Source organism: Chiloscyllium plagiosum, unplaced genomic scaffold, assembly GCF_037043375.1.
Source record: "Chiloscyllium plagiosum isolate Xiang-an unplaced genomic scaffold, Cpla_swu_hap1 HiC_scaffold_12, whole genome shotgun sequence".
Classification (NCBI taxonomy): Eukaryota; Metazoa; Chordata; class Chondrichthyes; order Orectolobiformes; family Hemiscylliidae; genus Chiloscyllium; species Chiloscyllium plagiosum.
Genome location: NW_028270150.1, coordinates 83981852 through 83999648, shown reverse-complemented (window position 1 = coordinate 83999648; position 17797 = coordinate 83981852). Strand labels below are relative to the sequence as shown.

Genomic DNA, 17797 nt, shown 5'->3' with positions numbered 1-17797 from the left:
CCAGGGACCCAGGTTCGATTCCTGCCTCGGGCAACTGTGCGGAATTTGCACATTCTCCCCGTGTCAGTGTGGGTTCCCTCTGGGTGCTCCAGTTTCCTCCCACATTCCAAAGATGTGCAGGCCAGGTGAATCGGCCATGTTAAATTGCCCATAGTGTCAGGTGCATTAGTCAGGGGTAATTATAGGGTGGGGAAATGAGTCTGGGTGGATTGCTCTTCAGAGGGTTGTTGTGGACTTGTTGGGCCAAAGGGCCTGTTTCCATACTGTAGGGAATCTAATCTAATCCAAACTAATTAGACAAAAACTTAATTTAAACTGTCTAGTCAAAGGTTCATATTAACAACTGAAGAAATAATTTCATTTAGGAGTCATTGTCAGATTCAAGGCTCACTCTTGCCAGTGTCCCACCGAGATTCTGCATAACCAAAGCACAATTTCCGACCTTTTATATTTAAGCCCCAGGAGATAAAGTCCAACATTCTACTCATCTTTTTGTTCCTTTTTATACATGTCTTCCAGTAATTTCTGCACTTAAATCAACCTTGAAGTAATCTAGCCTTTCGTCTCCCATCTTTTGAGCTTCAACTAAGAGTAAACTGATGGAGGAAAAGCATCCTCTATCAGCACACTATAAAGTTGCATTGTTTAAATTGTGGATAAAGCTCGATTGCAAATAAATGTCCTGATACAACTGATATTGTCACATTTGCATATGAAGTGCAGACATAGTAACCATGAGCTTAAATGACCATTTAACAGACTAACTATGTTAACAAAGTATGACTTTTTATAGAAACCCAAACAGGCAGACATCAATGCAGTGGAATCTTAATTACCTTCTGAACAGGCATGCCAAGCCATTTTGTTGCACCAAAAAAACTATGATTAAGGCAACTAAGGATGGCAGTAAATGCTGGCCTGGCCAGAGATACCCATATCCCAAGAATGAATAAATCCAAACTATCAGCTTGCTGAAGACAAATTCCCAGGTGTCTGCCATTGTTCTATGGCTATGCTCAGGGTATATCTGGAAGCTGTAAGTGCAATATAATTCCAATGCCGAGACCTGAACACACAATCTAGGCCAAGATTTAGCTTTATTACAGGGAACCAGATGGTACTTCTGACATGCTAGACATAATCAGTACCAAATGGATGATCTGGCCATTATCTCACTGTTGTTTGTAGGACACTTCTGTGCATAAATTTTTAGCATCGCCTTCGTCATGAGCCTTTAACTCTTTTGACATAAAGAGGTCTGCTTTAAAAAGAAAAAAATACATAATTTCTGTTTCATTCAATGCTATCTTCACCTTACTGGCTGAAATTAATAAAATTCCAGGTTTTAAAAGAAATCAGAGCACACTTTCTTGATTACTTTGAGATTGCACAAATCAGTGCAAATAAATGCATTTTGTAAAACAAGATTGCTCTCGAGATTTAAAAAAAAAATGATTTGTACAGTACACTGATTGGAATCTGCTGAATTGGTTCTGCATTCCCTTTTGTTAGTTCATACCCTGCATGAACAGCAGAGGTCAACAGCGAGAAACCTATCACCCCCAGATGGAAAACAGCTCTACGACCGGAAAAGAACCCACAATGGTAACAGCTACTCACAACGACTGTGAAGCTTTCCTCCGCAGCAAGTAGTCAACGACATCTGGATCGGTCTCTAGCAAGCTCATCAGTACCTCATTCTGTAACTCCGGTGGTACCTGAGCAATAATGCAAATCACACATTACAGCCAGAAGACATTTTCTGAATTTAACATGAAACACTGCATGACATGTATGGAATTGTGTTTAAAAACAATTATACTTAGTCACTCAGCTATACATTTAGTCTTATCTAGACTCTATGTTGTTGGCTTGGTATTTGATGACATACAATCACAGCATGACATGCGTTCGTACCCAGGACTGCACACCCTCTTTGAAAGAGTCACAGGCAGATAACTCCTCACAGGGAGAGGTTTGGACCATAAGAAAGGTTTGTGGTCAAGTAACCCAGACCCAGGCTCAGCCTCCTGGCAATTAGATAAAAACACCAAGGGCAGAAGCTTGCGATCTGAATACTTACATATTACCTTGGCCAGAAGAATACCTGCTGTGATGAGACATGAAAGTGGATAAACAATTTTGGATTCTTAAGTCTCACTCCAGAACTTGGTCACATAAGAAGAGTTCAAGGAGTGCAATAGGTTAGAAGTCAGCTCATCAAACCTCTTAATACTTCCCCATCTTTTTCCCTTGCAGGGAAAGAGTGTGCGCAAAGACATAAAACAAACAAAATTAGTAACTTGGTGGAGCAAGTGAAGGGTATGCAGACAACGTGGCTCGTAAATACATTGGGTCTTTCATTCAAGAACAAAACAACAAGAGAAAAATCCATACTAAAGAAAAGTACTCAGTGCCTATATGCTTTTGAGGTTGGAAATTCTCACATGAGGCACTGGCCGCATATTATCGGCTGACACCGCAGTGAAAAACTGATGCTGGAGTGCTGCACAATTGGAGTTGCCTCCCTTCAAGCAAGAGTTCAATCAGATAACCTCTCACGCAAATATAAAAGAATCAAGACACTACTTCAAAAAGGAGGAGGGATTTCCCTATTAACCTGACAATATTTAACCCTCAACAAACAGCTGACAAAATCAATCATTCAAGATTGCTGTTTGTGGGATCTTGCCATGCACAAATTGGCTGCACCATTTGCTATAAGCAACTAACCACTTTGAAAGTGCTTCATGAGGCAATGCATCATAGCAATTTTAGTTTTGATTTATCCTCAACTAACCAAGAAAATATTCATATTCAATCACTCTGCATACAGTGGCTGAAGTGCACCCAGTTCCTGTATCCCAGCAACATGATTATTTTGTTTGCTGATCCCTATAAGTGATGAGACTTTCAAACAACTCTGTTTTTAAAAACTTTGAAGTCTCAAGATGAGAACAGCAAACATTTTAAATGAAAAGCTCAGATGCCTTTTATTAGGAGGAAGCCTGTGTGTAAATATAACATTTTCATAGACCTTGCCAAGCTGTTGAGTTCCTCCAAAGTAAAATTTGAACCATTTGAATGAACTGGGTGGGGACAGATCCTGCTTTTTTCCACAGCCTGCAATTCGGAGTCAATAACATATAAACCCATGAAATGCTGAGGAAATCTCTTGGAAGATTGAATGCACCACGCTGTAACATTCTTAAACCGAATTACATTTCCACCGTACCTCGCTAAAGGAAATCTGGCAAGGCTTTGGGGTGGATTTTTTTTTTCGTTATGACAATATCATGTGATGCAATGAAGACAGTAATACAGTGTGTCTAATTGAAAGATTATGGTACTTGAAAATATGCAATAAGAACCTCTCGAGTGAAACAGAAATCTAATTTCTCTGCTATTTTTACAGGAGCTTTAATCAGATTAAACAAACAGGTTAAAACCTTGTCTGAAACAGCAGAAATAATACCGAGTAACCTCATTGCTTGCAAGGGAATGGAACCGTTTCATCTTGGAATGGGTGCCTCATCAAGCAATCACAATTCTTATCAAAAGAAATAATTTTGGTTAAACGAGGATTGGAAATTTACAGCCTCCAACAGCTTGAGACGAGCAGCTGAGTTATTTTAAGGAAATGGTTTGTTTATGGGAAATACAGGTGCAAGCTCAAACAAAAGGAGGATTAAGAGAAGGGAATAAGAGAACAACAAAACAAAAATGACAAAACCACTCTAACAAAATTAAACACCTCAATGGGCTTAACAAGAATGTTATCAATAAAAACGTTGATACCAAGCCATTGGAAATTTCAGGGTAATTAGAATCATACAGCACAGAAACAGACTCTTCAGTTCAAGTTGTCCATGCCAACCAAGGTTGCCAAACTCAACTAGTCCCATTTGCCTGCATTTGGCCCACATTTCTCTAAATCTTTGCTACTCATGTACCTTTCAAATGTTTTTTAAATGTTGTAACTGTACCTGCATCTACCACTTCGGCAATCCACTCTGTGTAAAAAGGTTGCCCCTCAGGTTCTTTTTAAAACTTCTTCCTCTCATCTTAAAAATATGTTCCTGAGTTTTGAACTCTTCCACCCGAGGGAAAATACCTTTGCTATTCACCTTAGCTATACCCCTCTTGATTTTATAAACCCCTGAGGTCATCCCTCAACCTCCTATAACCCAGTGAAAGAAATCCCAACCTATCCTTATAACTCAAACACTTCAATCCTGGCAACGTGCTGGTAAATCTTTTCTGAACTCTCTCCAATTTACTAACTGCAGCAGGACAACCAGAACTGTACACAGTACTCCAAAAGTGGCTTCTCAATGTCCAGTACAACCTCAGTACGACATCCCGACGTCTATACTCAATCATCTGAGCAATGAAGGCAAGCCTGCAAAATGCCTTACCACTGTCTGTGATGCAACTTTCAAAGTACTATTACCTGAATCTCTAGGTCTCTCTGCTCGACAACACTACCCAGGGCCCTACAAGTAACTATAAATCCTGCCCTTGTTTTTTTTAACCAAAATGCAATACCTCACATTTGCCCAAATTAAACTCACAAGATATCAGAATGAGCTGGCAAGATGAATACCGAACTGGCTTGGATATAGGAAGCAGAGGGTAGCAGTGGAAGGATGCTTTTTGGAATGGAAGGCTGTGACAAGTGGTGTTGCACAGGGATCACTGCTCGCACCTTCGCTTGTTGCAATCTACATAAATGATTTGGAGGAAAATGTAACCGGTCTAATTAATAAGTTTGTGGACAACACAAAGATTGGTGGAGTTGCAGGTAGTGAGGCGGATTGTCAGAGGATACAGCAGGATATAGGTCAGTCAGAGGCATGAGCATGAAAATGGCAAATGAAGCTTAATCCAGACAAATGTGAGGTGATGCATTTTGGAAGGTCAAGTACAGGTGGAAATCACACAGTGAATGGCAGAAGCCTTAGGAGTGTAGATATGCAGAGGCATCTGGGTGTGCACGTCCACAGATCATTGAAGGTGGCAGTGCAAGTAGAAAATGGTAGTTAAAAAAGATTTACGAGATTAGATTAGATTCCCCAGAGTGTGGAAACAGGCCAATTGGCCTAACAAGTCCACAGCGACCTTCCGAACAGTAACACACCCCCCTCTGACTAATGCACCTAACAACTATGGACAATTTAGCATGGTCAATTCACCTGACCTACACATTTTTTTAGAATTAGATTACTTAGTGTGGAAACAAGCCTTCGGCCCAACAAGTCCACACTGACCCGCCAAAGCACAACCCACCCAGACCATTCCCCTACATTAACCCCTTCAGCTAACACTACGGGCAATTTAGCATGGCCGATTCACCTAGTCTGCACATTTTTGGACTGTGGAAGGAAACCGGAGCACCCGGAGGAAACCCACGCAGACACGAGGAGAATGTGCAAACTCCAGTCAGTCGCCTGAGACGGGAATTGAACCCAAGTCTCTGGCGCTCTGAGGCAGCAGTGCTAACCACTGTGCCGCCCCATTTATGGCATGCTTGCCTTCATTGGAAGGGATATTGAGTATAAGGATAGACAAGTTATGCTGCAGCTTTATAGAACTTTAGTTAGGCCACACTTGGAATATTGTGTACAGTTCTGGTCACCACACTACCAGAAGGATGTAGATGCTTTGGAGAGGGTACAGAAAAGGTTTACCAGGATGTTGCCTGGTATGGGAAATTTTAGCTATGAAGAAAGTTTGGATAGACTCGGTTTGTTTTCAGGAGAAAGGGAAGACTGTAGATGCTGGAGATCAGAGTCGAAGAGTGTGGTGCTAGAAGACCACAGCGGGTTAGGCAGTACGTGAGAAGCAGGAAAGTTATCATTTCGGGAACAAGTCCTTCATCAGGAACAATGAAGAGCTTATGCCCGAAACGTTGACGCTCCTGCTCCTCGGATGCTGCCTGATCTGCTGTGCTTTTCCAGCGCAACTCATACTGACTCTGGGTTTGTTTTCACTGGAACGCTGCAGTTGACGGGTGAAATAATAAATGTTCATAAGATTGCGAATGGCATGAATAGAGTGGAAAGTGTGAGGCTTTTTCCCTGGGCGGAGGGGTCAATTACTAGAGGACACAGGTTCAAGGTGTGAGGGGGGGATTCTAAAAGAGATGTGCAAGACAAATTTTTCACACAAAGAGTGGCGAGTGCCTGGAACATATTGCCAGAGGTGGTGATGGAAGCAGACACAATAGCAGCATTCAAGAAACACAAAGATGAATATAATGAATAAAGGGAATAGAGGGATTCTGACCCTGTAGGTGAAGTCAGTTTTAATATGGAAGGGCAAAATGGGGCAGTGCAGGCTTGGAAGGCCGAAGGGCCTGTTCCTGTGCTGTATTAATGTTTGTTCTTTGTTCGAAGCTCCATCTGTTATTCCTCAGCCCATTGCCCCAGTTGATCAAGATCCCTTTGTAATCTTCAATAACCTTCACTGTCGACTATATCACCAATTTTGGTGTCATCTACAAACTTACTAATTATACCTCCTACATTCTCATCCAAATCTTTTTATATAAATGACAAGCAAAAATGGACCCAGCACTAGGCTCAGTGGTTAGCATTGCTGCCTCACAATGCCAGAGACCTGGGTTCAATTCCCACCTCAGGTAACTGTCTGTGTGGAGTTTGCACATTCTCCCAGCGTCTGCGTGGGTTTCTACTGGGTGCTCCGGTTTCCTCCCACAGTCCAAAGATGTGCAGATTAGGTGAAAAGGCCATGCTAAATTGCCTGTAATGTTAGGTGAAGGGGTAAATGTAGGGGGAATGGGTTGTTCTTCGGAGGATCAGTGTGGACTTGTTGGGCCGAAGGGCCTGTTTCCACACTAAGTAATCTAATTTAATCTAATCCCTGCGGAACACCGCTGGTCTTAGGCCTCCAGTCTGAAAAACAACCCAGTTTGGTGGGAAGGGTAAATTTTAAACAGCACCTTAGAAAGGAAAGACAACAGAGGTCAGCAAGCACAGGGTGACAAACAAGTGAACTTAGTGCAAGTTAAAACATGGGCAACAGAGTATCGGTGGGCACAGGTTTATACAGATGGGAGGTCAGCCGGAATGGTACGAAATGGTTAAGGCTAGGTTGGTACAAATACATGGTTAAGAGTTTCATCAACACATGAGTTAAGGTGGGGGGAGATCTGATGATGGCACAGGAATGGAAGTTGGCAGTTTTGGTGATAGAGTAAATGACTGGAGGGAAAAATCACCTGAGGTTCAACACTGAAAGTGCTCTGATTTGGTTCTCCGGGTGAGGGTGGAAATAGTTGTCAGGGAACAGAGTTTGCGGCAGAACCCAAAGACAATGATCCACATCTTTTAAATTTGTTTTTCCAAACATTTCTATGTATCCAGTACTGGATATGGGCCAAACAGTTTTACAAGCAAGCAGAACAGGAGAGGCCAAGAGAGTTGGTGGTCAGATAGAACTAACTTATCTCCATCAGTATACAAGTGGAACTTTTTTTTAGATTTGATGAGATTACTTACAGTGTGGAAACAGACCCTTCAGCCCAACAAGTCCACACCGACCCGCCGAAGCGCAACCCACCTAGACCCATTCCCCTACATTTACCCCTTCACCTAAACACTACGGGCAATTTAGCATGGCCAATTCACCTAACCTGCACATCTTTGGACTGTGGGAGGAAAACGGAGCATTCGGAGGAAACCCACGCAGACGCTGGGAGAATGTGCAAACTCCACACAGATAGTTGCCTGAGGCGGGAATTGAACCTGGGTCTCTGGCGCTGTGAGGCAGCAGTGCTAACCACTGTGCCATCATGCCGCCCAAGAGAGAAAACAGAAAATGCCAGAAATGCTCAGGAGGGTTAGGTAGCATCTGTGGAAAGAGAGAAGTAGAGGTCATACTTCAGGTCTGCGACCATTAATTAGAATTGAGTCAGACATTTGGATAAATATTTGATGCAATGGGATGAATTGGAAAACTCAGGAAAAGAGGAACATATTCTCTAAATCAAGAGTCCAAACCACAAGGGTAGAATGAGATGACTTTCTCACAGTTCTTTTGGAAATAATATTAGGTGGTTGGCAGCTGGTCAATTGGACATTTTTTTGCTTGAGTTTGGAGTTCTTCTTTTCAGTCGTTAAGCAACGCTCCTATTTCACCTATAGAGGGAGGTAGAGCAGTCTTGGCTTGTAGACTTTTTGGAGGTCAGAGCGCATCTGCACTTTCCTAGTTCTGTGACAAACTGCGGTCAGTGCCTTACAAAAACATCAAAATCCAGACTCTTTGCAAGTTACGTTACCTTCTGTAACAAATGGTACCACGCAATTCCACTTTCGCTTCAAGTTAAAAATGGCAAATTCCTTCTTTACAATTCAGCGGTATCAAAGTGTCCATTTTCCAGTTTATATTTTTAAATGTAAATACACACAGTCCCCAGTGACTGACAAAAATCCTCCATAATTGCTCAGAGGGCAGTTGAGAGACAACCACATTACTGTGGTTTTGAACTCACTGTTATATGTAGGCCAGACCATATAAGAGCAGTGGATATTTGTGAACCAGATGAGTTTTTCTGACAATCAGCAACGGTTTCATGGCCATCATTAGACTCTTTCAGACTTTTCCTCCAAATTTGAATTCAAAATTCCATCATGTGCCATAGTGAGATTCAAATCAGCGTTCCCAGAGTGCCTGGATTAATGGTCTAGTGGCAGGCCATGCCTGCCCTAGATTGTTCAAGCTGATGCTGTTAAAGTTGCTAGAATAGATTGTTTTCACTAATTCCAGTGGTTAAGCTAAGAACAGCATGATTAAACAATAAATTATTTCAAGAAACAGCTGTATGATTTAGTAAAGGAACTGTACTTGTACAAGTGGTTATATATTACTGTATTTCTGGAAAGAAATGAATAACTGCGGCCATAGAGTTGTATCATTTAGACTGGTGTGCCACAGAACATCATAGTGAGTACAACACATCACCCACTGCATTAGCTAGTACATACTTTGTAGCACAATTCTTACAAATTAGCAAATAGCTTTTTAAGCTCTACCTAAACTAGTCTAGAATAACAGGATGAATGATCTTAACCAAAATCACAGTTGAATCGTAAATATCTTACAGCACGGAAGGAAGCAATTCAATACAGTACTTGTGCTAGTGCCTGCTCTTAGCTAGTCAACTCAATTTGCAACTCAGCTATTAACACTTCCCCAGTCTTTCACTGTAACCCTGGTCATGACCATGAATCATAATGCAACATCATATATTTTTAAAACAAAAGAATATAGGGTCAAAGGTTGACTGGAATTACACATTTGTAACAGTCTGAGAGATAGACCTGGGAATGTCAAACTTGGCAAAGTATCATGGAAGTTTCAATGTGATGGATTTGAGAGGATAAATACACTTCAAAGTGAACTGTAATCTCCTGGACATTACTGCACACTGTGAACATGATGGTAGAAAAGATAGCACTGGAAAAAGACTCAGCAGGTCTCCCATTAAAAAAAATTAAAGAACTGCGGATACTGGGAATCAGAAACAAAACCAGAAATTATTGGAAAACTCAGCAGGTCTGGCAGCGTTCACTGAGAGAAAGCTGAGTTAACATTTTGGGTCCAGTGACTCTTCTGCAGAACTGGACAAAATATTCACTCTACTTTCTCTCCACCAGACCTGCTGAGCTTTTCCAACAATTTCTGACTTTGTTTCTGATTCCTAGCATCCACAGTTCATTTTATTTTATTTTAAAATAGCAGAAAAGATACCGATTTGGGTGAGGGAAATGTTTATTGCTTTCCCTTTTCAAAAACAGCTGCTTCAACCATGGTTATTGTGTACCATTGGAAGAAGGCGTTCCTGTGAGCTAATGCACTTGTGTGCACCAGCTGACTGCAGTACTTGTGTACATTAGCTTATTTTGAGCATCAGTTTGCTGTGACAGTCAGAGTTGAAGAGCCATCCAATTGTCACCCTGCGTTGCAAGTTAAGTCTCTATTACACTCTATTAGGCAGCATGGTGGTTCAGTGGTTAGCATTTCTGCTTCACAGCGCCAGGGACCTAGGTTCGATTCCAATCTTGGGCAACTGTCTGTGTGGATTTTGCGGATTCTCCCCCAACTCCAGTCCAGAGATGTACAGGTTAGGTGGATTGTCCACAGTGTTCAGGTATGTGTAGGTTAGGTGCATTAGTCAGGGGAAATGTAGAGTAATAGGGTGGAGTAATGGGTCTGGATGGGATACTCTTTGGAGGGTCTGTTTGGACTTGTTGGGCCGAAGGGCCTGTTTCCACATGTAGGAATTCTAATTCTATACAGAATACTAGAAGCCAGATAGACAGCAAGTGACCACCAAAAGAAAAAGACTTACTCTTATCTTTTAACCTTTTTCAAGACTGACTTCTCATTTCTAATCTGAGAGTTTGTGTGTTGCTTAATGATTTCTTCTTGTGTTTAGTAACTAATGAACTCATTCTACTGATTAGATTACGTACAGCGTGGAAACAGGCCCTTCGGCCCAACCAGTCCACACTGACCCTCCAAACAGTCACCCGCCCAAACCCATTTCCCTCTGACTAATGCACCTAACACTATGGGCAATTTAGCATGGCTAACTCACCTGACCTGCACATCTTTTTGGACTGTAGGAAGAAACCAGAGCACCCGAAGGAAACCACACAGACACGGGGAGAATGTGCAAACTCCACACAGACAGTTGCCCGAGGCTGGAATCGAACCTGGGACCCTGGTGCTGTGAGGCAGCAGTGCTAACCACTGAGCCGCTGTGCCACTGTTAGCTCAAGAAAGCCTGATTGAATTGGCAATTTTTAAAACTATATTAATTTGTTCTGGGAGAATGGTATCCACATAGAAGGAGAAACTTTGATAAATTAAACTTGTTGCAAACAACCAAAAGGGCAGATGAACTTAAAAAAAGAGGAGCCAGGTCATTCGTTCTCATGCAAATGCTTGACAATTTGTGGAATTCCATCGGGAACCTTAATAACTTTGGGGAACCTTGGCCAGGGTCTACTTGTAACAGTCTGGAAATTCTCTCTCTCTCTCGGTGCTTATCCAAATCCTTTTTGAAAGTTAGGATTGAATCTGCCTCCAGCACAATGCGTTTAGGATGCTAACTACTAACTACATGAGATGTTCCTCATACTGCTGTCGATCCTTTTATCGATCATCTTTAATCCATGTTCATTGGTTCTCGTCCCTCCTGCAAAGTTTTCTCTGGTTTGTCTAAACCTCTCATGGTTTTGTGTATCTTTAAAGAACTTCTCAATCTTCTCTTCTCCGAGGAGATCAACCCAAAGTTCTCACTGTATCCTCCTTAACTGAATTTTCACACATCCCTGAAGCCTTTCGCAAATATTTTTGACATCTATTCTAAAGCCTTTATACCGTTGTGAAGATGTGCCCAGAACTGGATATAATATTCCAGCTGTACCAGAAGACCAATTCGTGACTCCAACTCTAGAAGATAAACATATAATCAACATCAAGTATTAAAATCAGAAACGCAAAAGCAACAACATGTGACAAAAACCATATCACATCACTGCCATAAAGAATTGCCTTCTGTGGATGACCTATGAGGCAGAGAACATGATGCTTTCAGAGTGCTTTGGTTACACACCTGTCATAACGCTGGTGCCTCTGAGACAGAAGTCTGGTGATTCATGTCCCACCTTCAAAAACTATAGATGTAATCCAGGTTGACATTTCTATGCTAACCAGGGTGTGTTTCAGTGCTTTTCAGATTAAATGTTAAAACAAGACTCCACCTGCCCCTTAATATAAAAGGATTCCATGTCCATGTCCATGTCCACGTAGATTATATTGAAGGACAGATTTCCCAAGTGCTGGACAATATATATCTCTGTCAATATATATATCTGTCAACCAATGTCACTTAAACAGTAATAAAATAGCAACATAACACAAATACTGAAAATCTGAAATGAAACTGAAGATGTTGGAACTACTCAGCAGGCCAGGAAGTATCTGTGGAGAGATGGAAGGTTGTTATTATTAGAAAGGTCATTTAAATATTAATATTGTTTCTCTGTCTCTCTCCACAATGCGTCTTGGGCTGCTGTTTACTTTTAACATTTTACTTTTGTTATTACACCAGAACAGTTTGCTTGAACATTATTTCATTTCAGATTGTTGTGTTGCTGTGCTTACATTACTTGTCAGATTTTCTACATTTCAATTATGACTACAAGGACTTCATTGACTATAAATATGCTTTGAGCTATCCAAAATCCAGAGCATAATGTCACATAAACAAATATTCTACCTTTCATACTGTTCTTGACCTGGTGGATATGATGATGCAAACTGAAAGAAATGAAAAGCTCTTCAGTCCCCAGCACTAACAATCTTAGTTATATTTAAAAAAAGATTTCAACCTCAATTTGTCCTACTCGAGATATATCCATGCATCTTCCTACATAAGCATCCCACATTTTAGACATTTGATGTTTCCCTGCAGAAGTTTTTAAGCCAAATTAAATCCTACTTTCTGGGTCAGAACATTCAGAACTATTTAGCATCAACCTTCATCTCCCCCTGTGTGGCTGCTAACATAATATTTCTTATGAAATTTAGGTACTGTCAGTTATTCTGCTGTCATAAGAATAGCACATCACACCACTATTCTGTGGCAACTATTTAAAACCTTCTCATTCTAATGTATTATGAAATCAGAAGAAGATTTTTTTTGACAATTCAATTTTCATATCTATACTGAGGTATTTTAATGTTATTTTGTTGAGATAATCTTTACTAAACTGCTAATAAAAAGTTAACCGTTAAAAATGTGGCAATTCCCTCGAAACAGTGAAACCTATACACAGTGGAAATGTCCAAAAATCAACAGTGACTCTACCAAACAAATTACTCTGTAAAAGGTTTCATTCTGCCCAGCTAAATCACATATACTCAAATTACAAGCTACAGATAGGTTTTAATACAAGTTAATGTGCAACTGAAAAAATTAGTTTATTAGGAGGTAGCAACTGGTGAAAGCAATGGTGATCTTTTTTATCCTTATGCATTCCATAGCAACAGAAAAACAGCGCGCGCTCTCTCTCTCTCTCTGAGATAACATGGCTCTACCATGTGTAGAAAGTGGTTATTCTACCAAAGCTTGTGAAAAAAAACTTCTCATTCCACAAGAATTGGAACAACACTGGACAGAGATTGCACCCTTCTGAAATAGAAAATATGCTGGCGAAATGAGACATGGGTTTCTCGAGCGATGCCTCCCGCATCCATGGAGATATTTTTTTCTAAAAAGACATGATGATTATTTTTGATGATTACTGCATTAAATATTCCACATCAGTGCCACCTTCCAACACCAATGCTATGACGCCATGGTCCCCACAGTCACCACACAGTGAGCAACTGGGAGTAGGGTAGAGAGCCATGAATTACAGGTATTAATGTTCAGAGGAAAATCTGAATTGACAGAAGGTGGGATTTGAAGCATTGCATATTCTACTGAGAAAACCTTACGATGTGTATTTTGTATTACCAGAGCAATTTACATGCAAAAGTGTTTTTCCTTAACACTTAAACACATTAATAAAAATGATTGATTGAGAAGAAATAATGAAAAGTAACTTTTTTCTTCTTCCTTCATGCTTTCAATTAACCTACTTGGTTGACCTCTCTCTATATGGGTACCCATATCCATTAGCTTCACTGCTCTGACAACATTTTCGGCTTTGTTAAATCTAAGCTTTGGTCACCTACTTCATTATTTCTGCAGAGACCTATTCACAATCCGTATATTTATTTTTTCAGCACCATTCAATGCTGTGTAATATGGTGGAATTAGAATGTATTTGACTCTACTCCTACTCAAACATTTCAAACTGTGGACCATAAACTCTCAGCAACACCTTTGGCAACAAACCTTCATCAAACTTCTTGAAATCTCATTAGTCTTGGCACCTGTGGTATTAAAGGTAGGCTCAAGATTTATCAATTTGATTTGCCATTCTTAGCTATTGACCAAAACAAACTACTCCCCCACCCCCTTCAAATTCACAGAAATTAGTACATATCAATTCCAATGGCTTCCTGTGCTGGATCACGGAGTGAAAACTACGTTAGTTGGATAATTTCTCACTCTGAGACAAACTTTAGAACTTTTCACCAATTCTTTAATACCTCTTAACAAAAGTTTTAAAAAAGTAATTGCTGCTATCAGTGCACAAGGCAATGACCTAGCCTTTAAAAATGTTTACTTTGCATTGTCCTTTAGCATGACTTCAACTTTGGTGTTTAATTTTGTTATTTGGTCTTCATTTCTCAAAAACAAAATGTGCTCCATTAGCGCTTCCTCAATGTTAGATGCACACTTACTAATCCCTACTTAATTAAGTTGGCCCAGTTTAACTTATTTTCTGAAGCCAATCGCTTTCCATTAGGAAGATATTTTGTTCCTTCCTACTACCACTAATGTTCAAATAATTAAATGCATTATCATATTCTTCCTAAACATTAATAACCTAGCACTGGAGTTTTTTTTGGAATATGTAACTGATGAGTTTCACACTGTTTTGCGTGTGTGAAACTGTGCGTTCACGTACTGTTCTTCTGAGAAACATACAAGATCAGAGAAATATCAATGATGAAAGTAAACTGTGAATCTCCAACTTTCATTTCTACTGAGCGCACTAGAATTGTATTTCAATGTTATCTTGATCTCTGTGTTTGGGATCATCAATTTACTGTTTCCACATCTTTTGCAATATACTTGACAGGATTTCTCAACTTGCATGCTGCTAAGAAAAGACAGATTTTGTTGAAACTTTTTGACGTCCACTCATCAGGACAATTTGCAAGAAATGAAAAGGAAAACAACATTTGTATGAGAGGACAAGTGCTGATTGGTTGATTCTGATTAGTGGATGGACAAACAGCATCCTCTTCTCATTGGATAAATGCTATTTTCCCTTTAATATTTCTTGCGAATTGTCTTGATGACTGTAAAACGAAATGCTTCAACAATATACGTCTTTTCTTAGCATTATTCAAGTTTTGTACTAAAAGATTCTTATTTCAATGAAAATGAACATGGATGACAAGGACTGGAAAACTCAACAAACAGAAAATAAAACTGATAAGACATCAAATGACAGAGCTCTGGGAGCAGAGATCCCTTCATAGAATCCCTACGATGTGGAAAAATGCTATTCAGCTCAACAAATCCACACCAACCCTCCAAAGACCATCCAACCCTACCCCTGCAAACCAACACCTCCATGCACCTAACGTATACACCCCTGGACACTATAGGCAATTTATCATGGCCAAGCCAAGTGTCCTGCATTTTGGACTGTGGGAGGAAACTGGAGCACCTGCAGGAAACCCACACAGGTATGGAGAGAATGTGCAAATTCCACACAGACAGACAGTCGCCCAAGAGTGGGATTGAACCCAGGTCCCTGGTGCTGTGAGGCAACTATGTTAACCACTGTGCCACCGTGTCATCTCGATCCTTGATAAGAATCAGATAGTAAAGCGCTCTATTGGACATATAGCCTACACAAAATGACTGTTTTGGAAATAACCTGTACATGAAGGACAGTTCATCCAAGTATCTTGAAGTTACAGTTTTTGTTGTGCAACTTGGTCTCATATATCCAATGGATCCCAAAAAAAATTTAAAACTAAAAGTGGAAAATCTCCTTACAGTTAGGACATCTTCAACTAAACATTGAGAAGAATGGAAATCATAATTGGAATACCCTTTAACTGAAGAATAACCAAGCTCATATTTTCTCTACTGGAGAAACAATATTTCAACTGAAATAACAATCATTTTAAAATATACTTTCAGCCAGACAAAATCTCCCAAGGGTTTTCATAGGAATTTTAGCAAAGAGCCACATAGTGGGTTGAGATAGACCAAAAAGTTGCCAAAACCATCATGCTAGACGAGCTCACATCTGAAATATATTCCACTCAGTTCTGGTCACCACATACAAGAAATGCACAGGAACCCCCGAGAAGGTGCCGAGGAGAACAGCTCAATGATTGTAAGATTTTAATGACAAGGTGAGGGTGGGACCGTTTTGCTTGGAGTAAAGGGCACTCAGCGAAGACTTGATGGGGGTCTCCACGATTATGATAAATTTTTGAGAAATTAGACAAGGAAAAGCTGGTCCACTTAGCTGGGGACACAAAGAATAGGGAACACAGGACAGCATGATATCACAGTGATTAGCACTTTTGCATCACAGTGCCAAGAGTCAGACTTAGATTCAAGCCTTGGGTAACTGTGTGGAGTTTGTACATTTTCCCAGTGTTTGTGTGGGTTTCTGCCTGGTGTTCTGGTTTCCCCCTACAGTCTAAAAATGTTCATGTAGGTGGACTGGCCATTGCTAAATTGTCCATAGCATTCAAGAATGTATCATGGTGAATGCAAGGTTACAGGCATAGGGTGGGATGCTGTTTGGAGGGTCGGCGCAGAATCGTTCTGCACTGTAAGGATTCTATGATTTAAGGTTTAGACAGGAGAAGCAGAGGGAATCGGAGGAAGAATGTGTCAAAAAGTACTGAGTGAAGTAAACTTACACAGGTCTTTGGGTAATAGAGAGGGGTTATGGAATTAGCTGCAGTGCTCTATTATTGACACAAACTCGATGGGTTGAATGGACTCTTTGTGCCATGGAAATGGCTATAAATTGAATTTGTGGGACAATTCTGGGGCAGCATATGTTGAATGCCCCGAATGAAGACAGACAATTTATACCTAGATAATGGGATGGAGAGTTGGTGGGGGGGGAAGAGAGAGAGAGTTGGAACTCGTCCGAATGGTGGCTTATTTCATTACCTTGAAGATTAGTTGCTTGCGTTGCTTCAGTGTGTACAAAATGGACTCTGTGAATGCAAAACCTAACTTTTGAAAACAAAGTGTCAGAGATATATACTGCATCCTAACTTGCATGCGCAAATGACCCAGAACTGTTTCAGACAGACATTCTCCCTACATACATACAGGTGACCCATGACTGAGTTTACAGTGACTCCTCCGATTATCAATTTGGCTGCTGATGCACATGCAATCAAGGCTGATGGGATTAGCTGGCAATCTCTGACATTAGGATTTGTCTGCACATTCAATGTTAACATCACCACATATTGTGCACAATGATATTAGTGCCTGCACGTGCACTGACTGCCCCATCATTGTCATAGCTCCTAGTTTTTTGAAATAGATATAACACTATATTTTAGTTTCCATATAAGAATGTAATACACATTACATCATGTAAATAGTGTATTGGTGCGACCTTGGATGTGCATTAAGTGTAATACAGTAATGCTGCAGTTTTTAATTATAAAATAACATGATTCAGCTGGTGTCCCAGGCTGTTGCTGCTACCCCAGGTCATGTACAAATTATCTTGCCAAAGCCCCTCAGTTAAAGGACGTTGCCTGTTTAGGGTCTCCAGTCCAAAACTGTTTAACCACAAGGCAGCTGGCACACAGAAATCTCTGGTTTGTTGACTGCATGACAACATTTTGAAAAAATGAACCAGATAAGTTCCTGATTTTTCAGGAAGTAGAGGATTACAGACTTGGGGCTAAATCGGGACAGAAAGAAAGAAAAAAAAATTATCTGAGCACTTCCTGTACATAGATCGAAGACTTGGCAGGCAAAATAGCGTGAGCTAAAGATTTCAGACTCAAGAGAAAAGGGCCCGGAATTTCAGCATGATTTCTGCTGAGGAAACAGTTTGTTCTGGGGTGAAGCAATATC

General features: G+C 40.5%; 1 protein-coding gene across 7 annotated transcripts in view; it reads right to left on the bottom strand.

Moving 5' to 3' along the window:
* The window catches only part of LOC122554976 (rho GTPase-activating protein 6), a 538092-nt gene that overhangs the window by 11800 nt on the left and 508495 nt on the right, over positions 1-17797 (bottom strand). For all 7 annotated transcript variants that reach the window (XM_087992993.1, XM_043700459.2, XM_043700460.2 and 4 more), the window contains one exon: positions 1621-1718. In XM_087992993.1, the coding sequence (XP_087849119.1) occupies positions 1621-1718 (98 nt within the window). The remainder of the gene's footprint in view (positions 1-1620; positions 1719-17797) is intronic.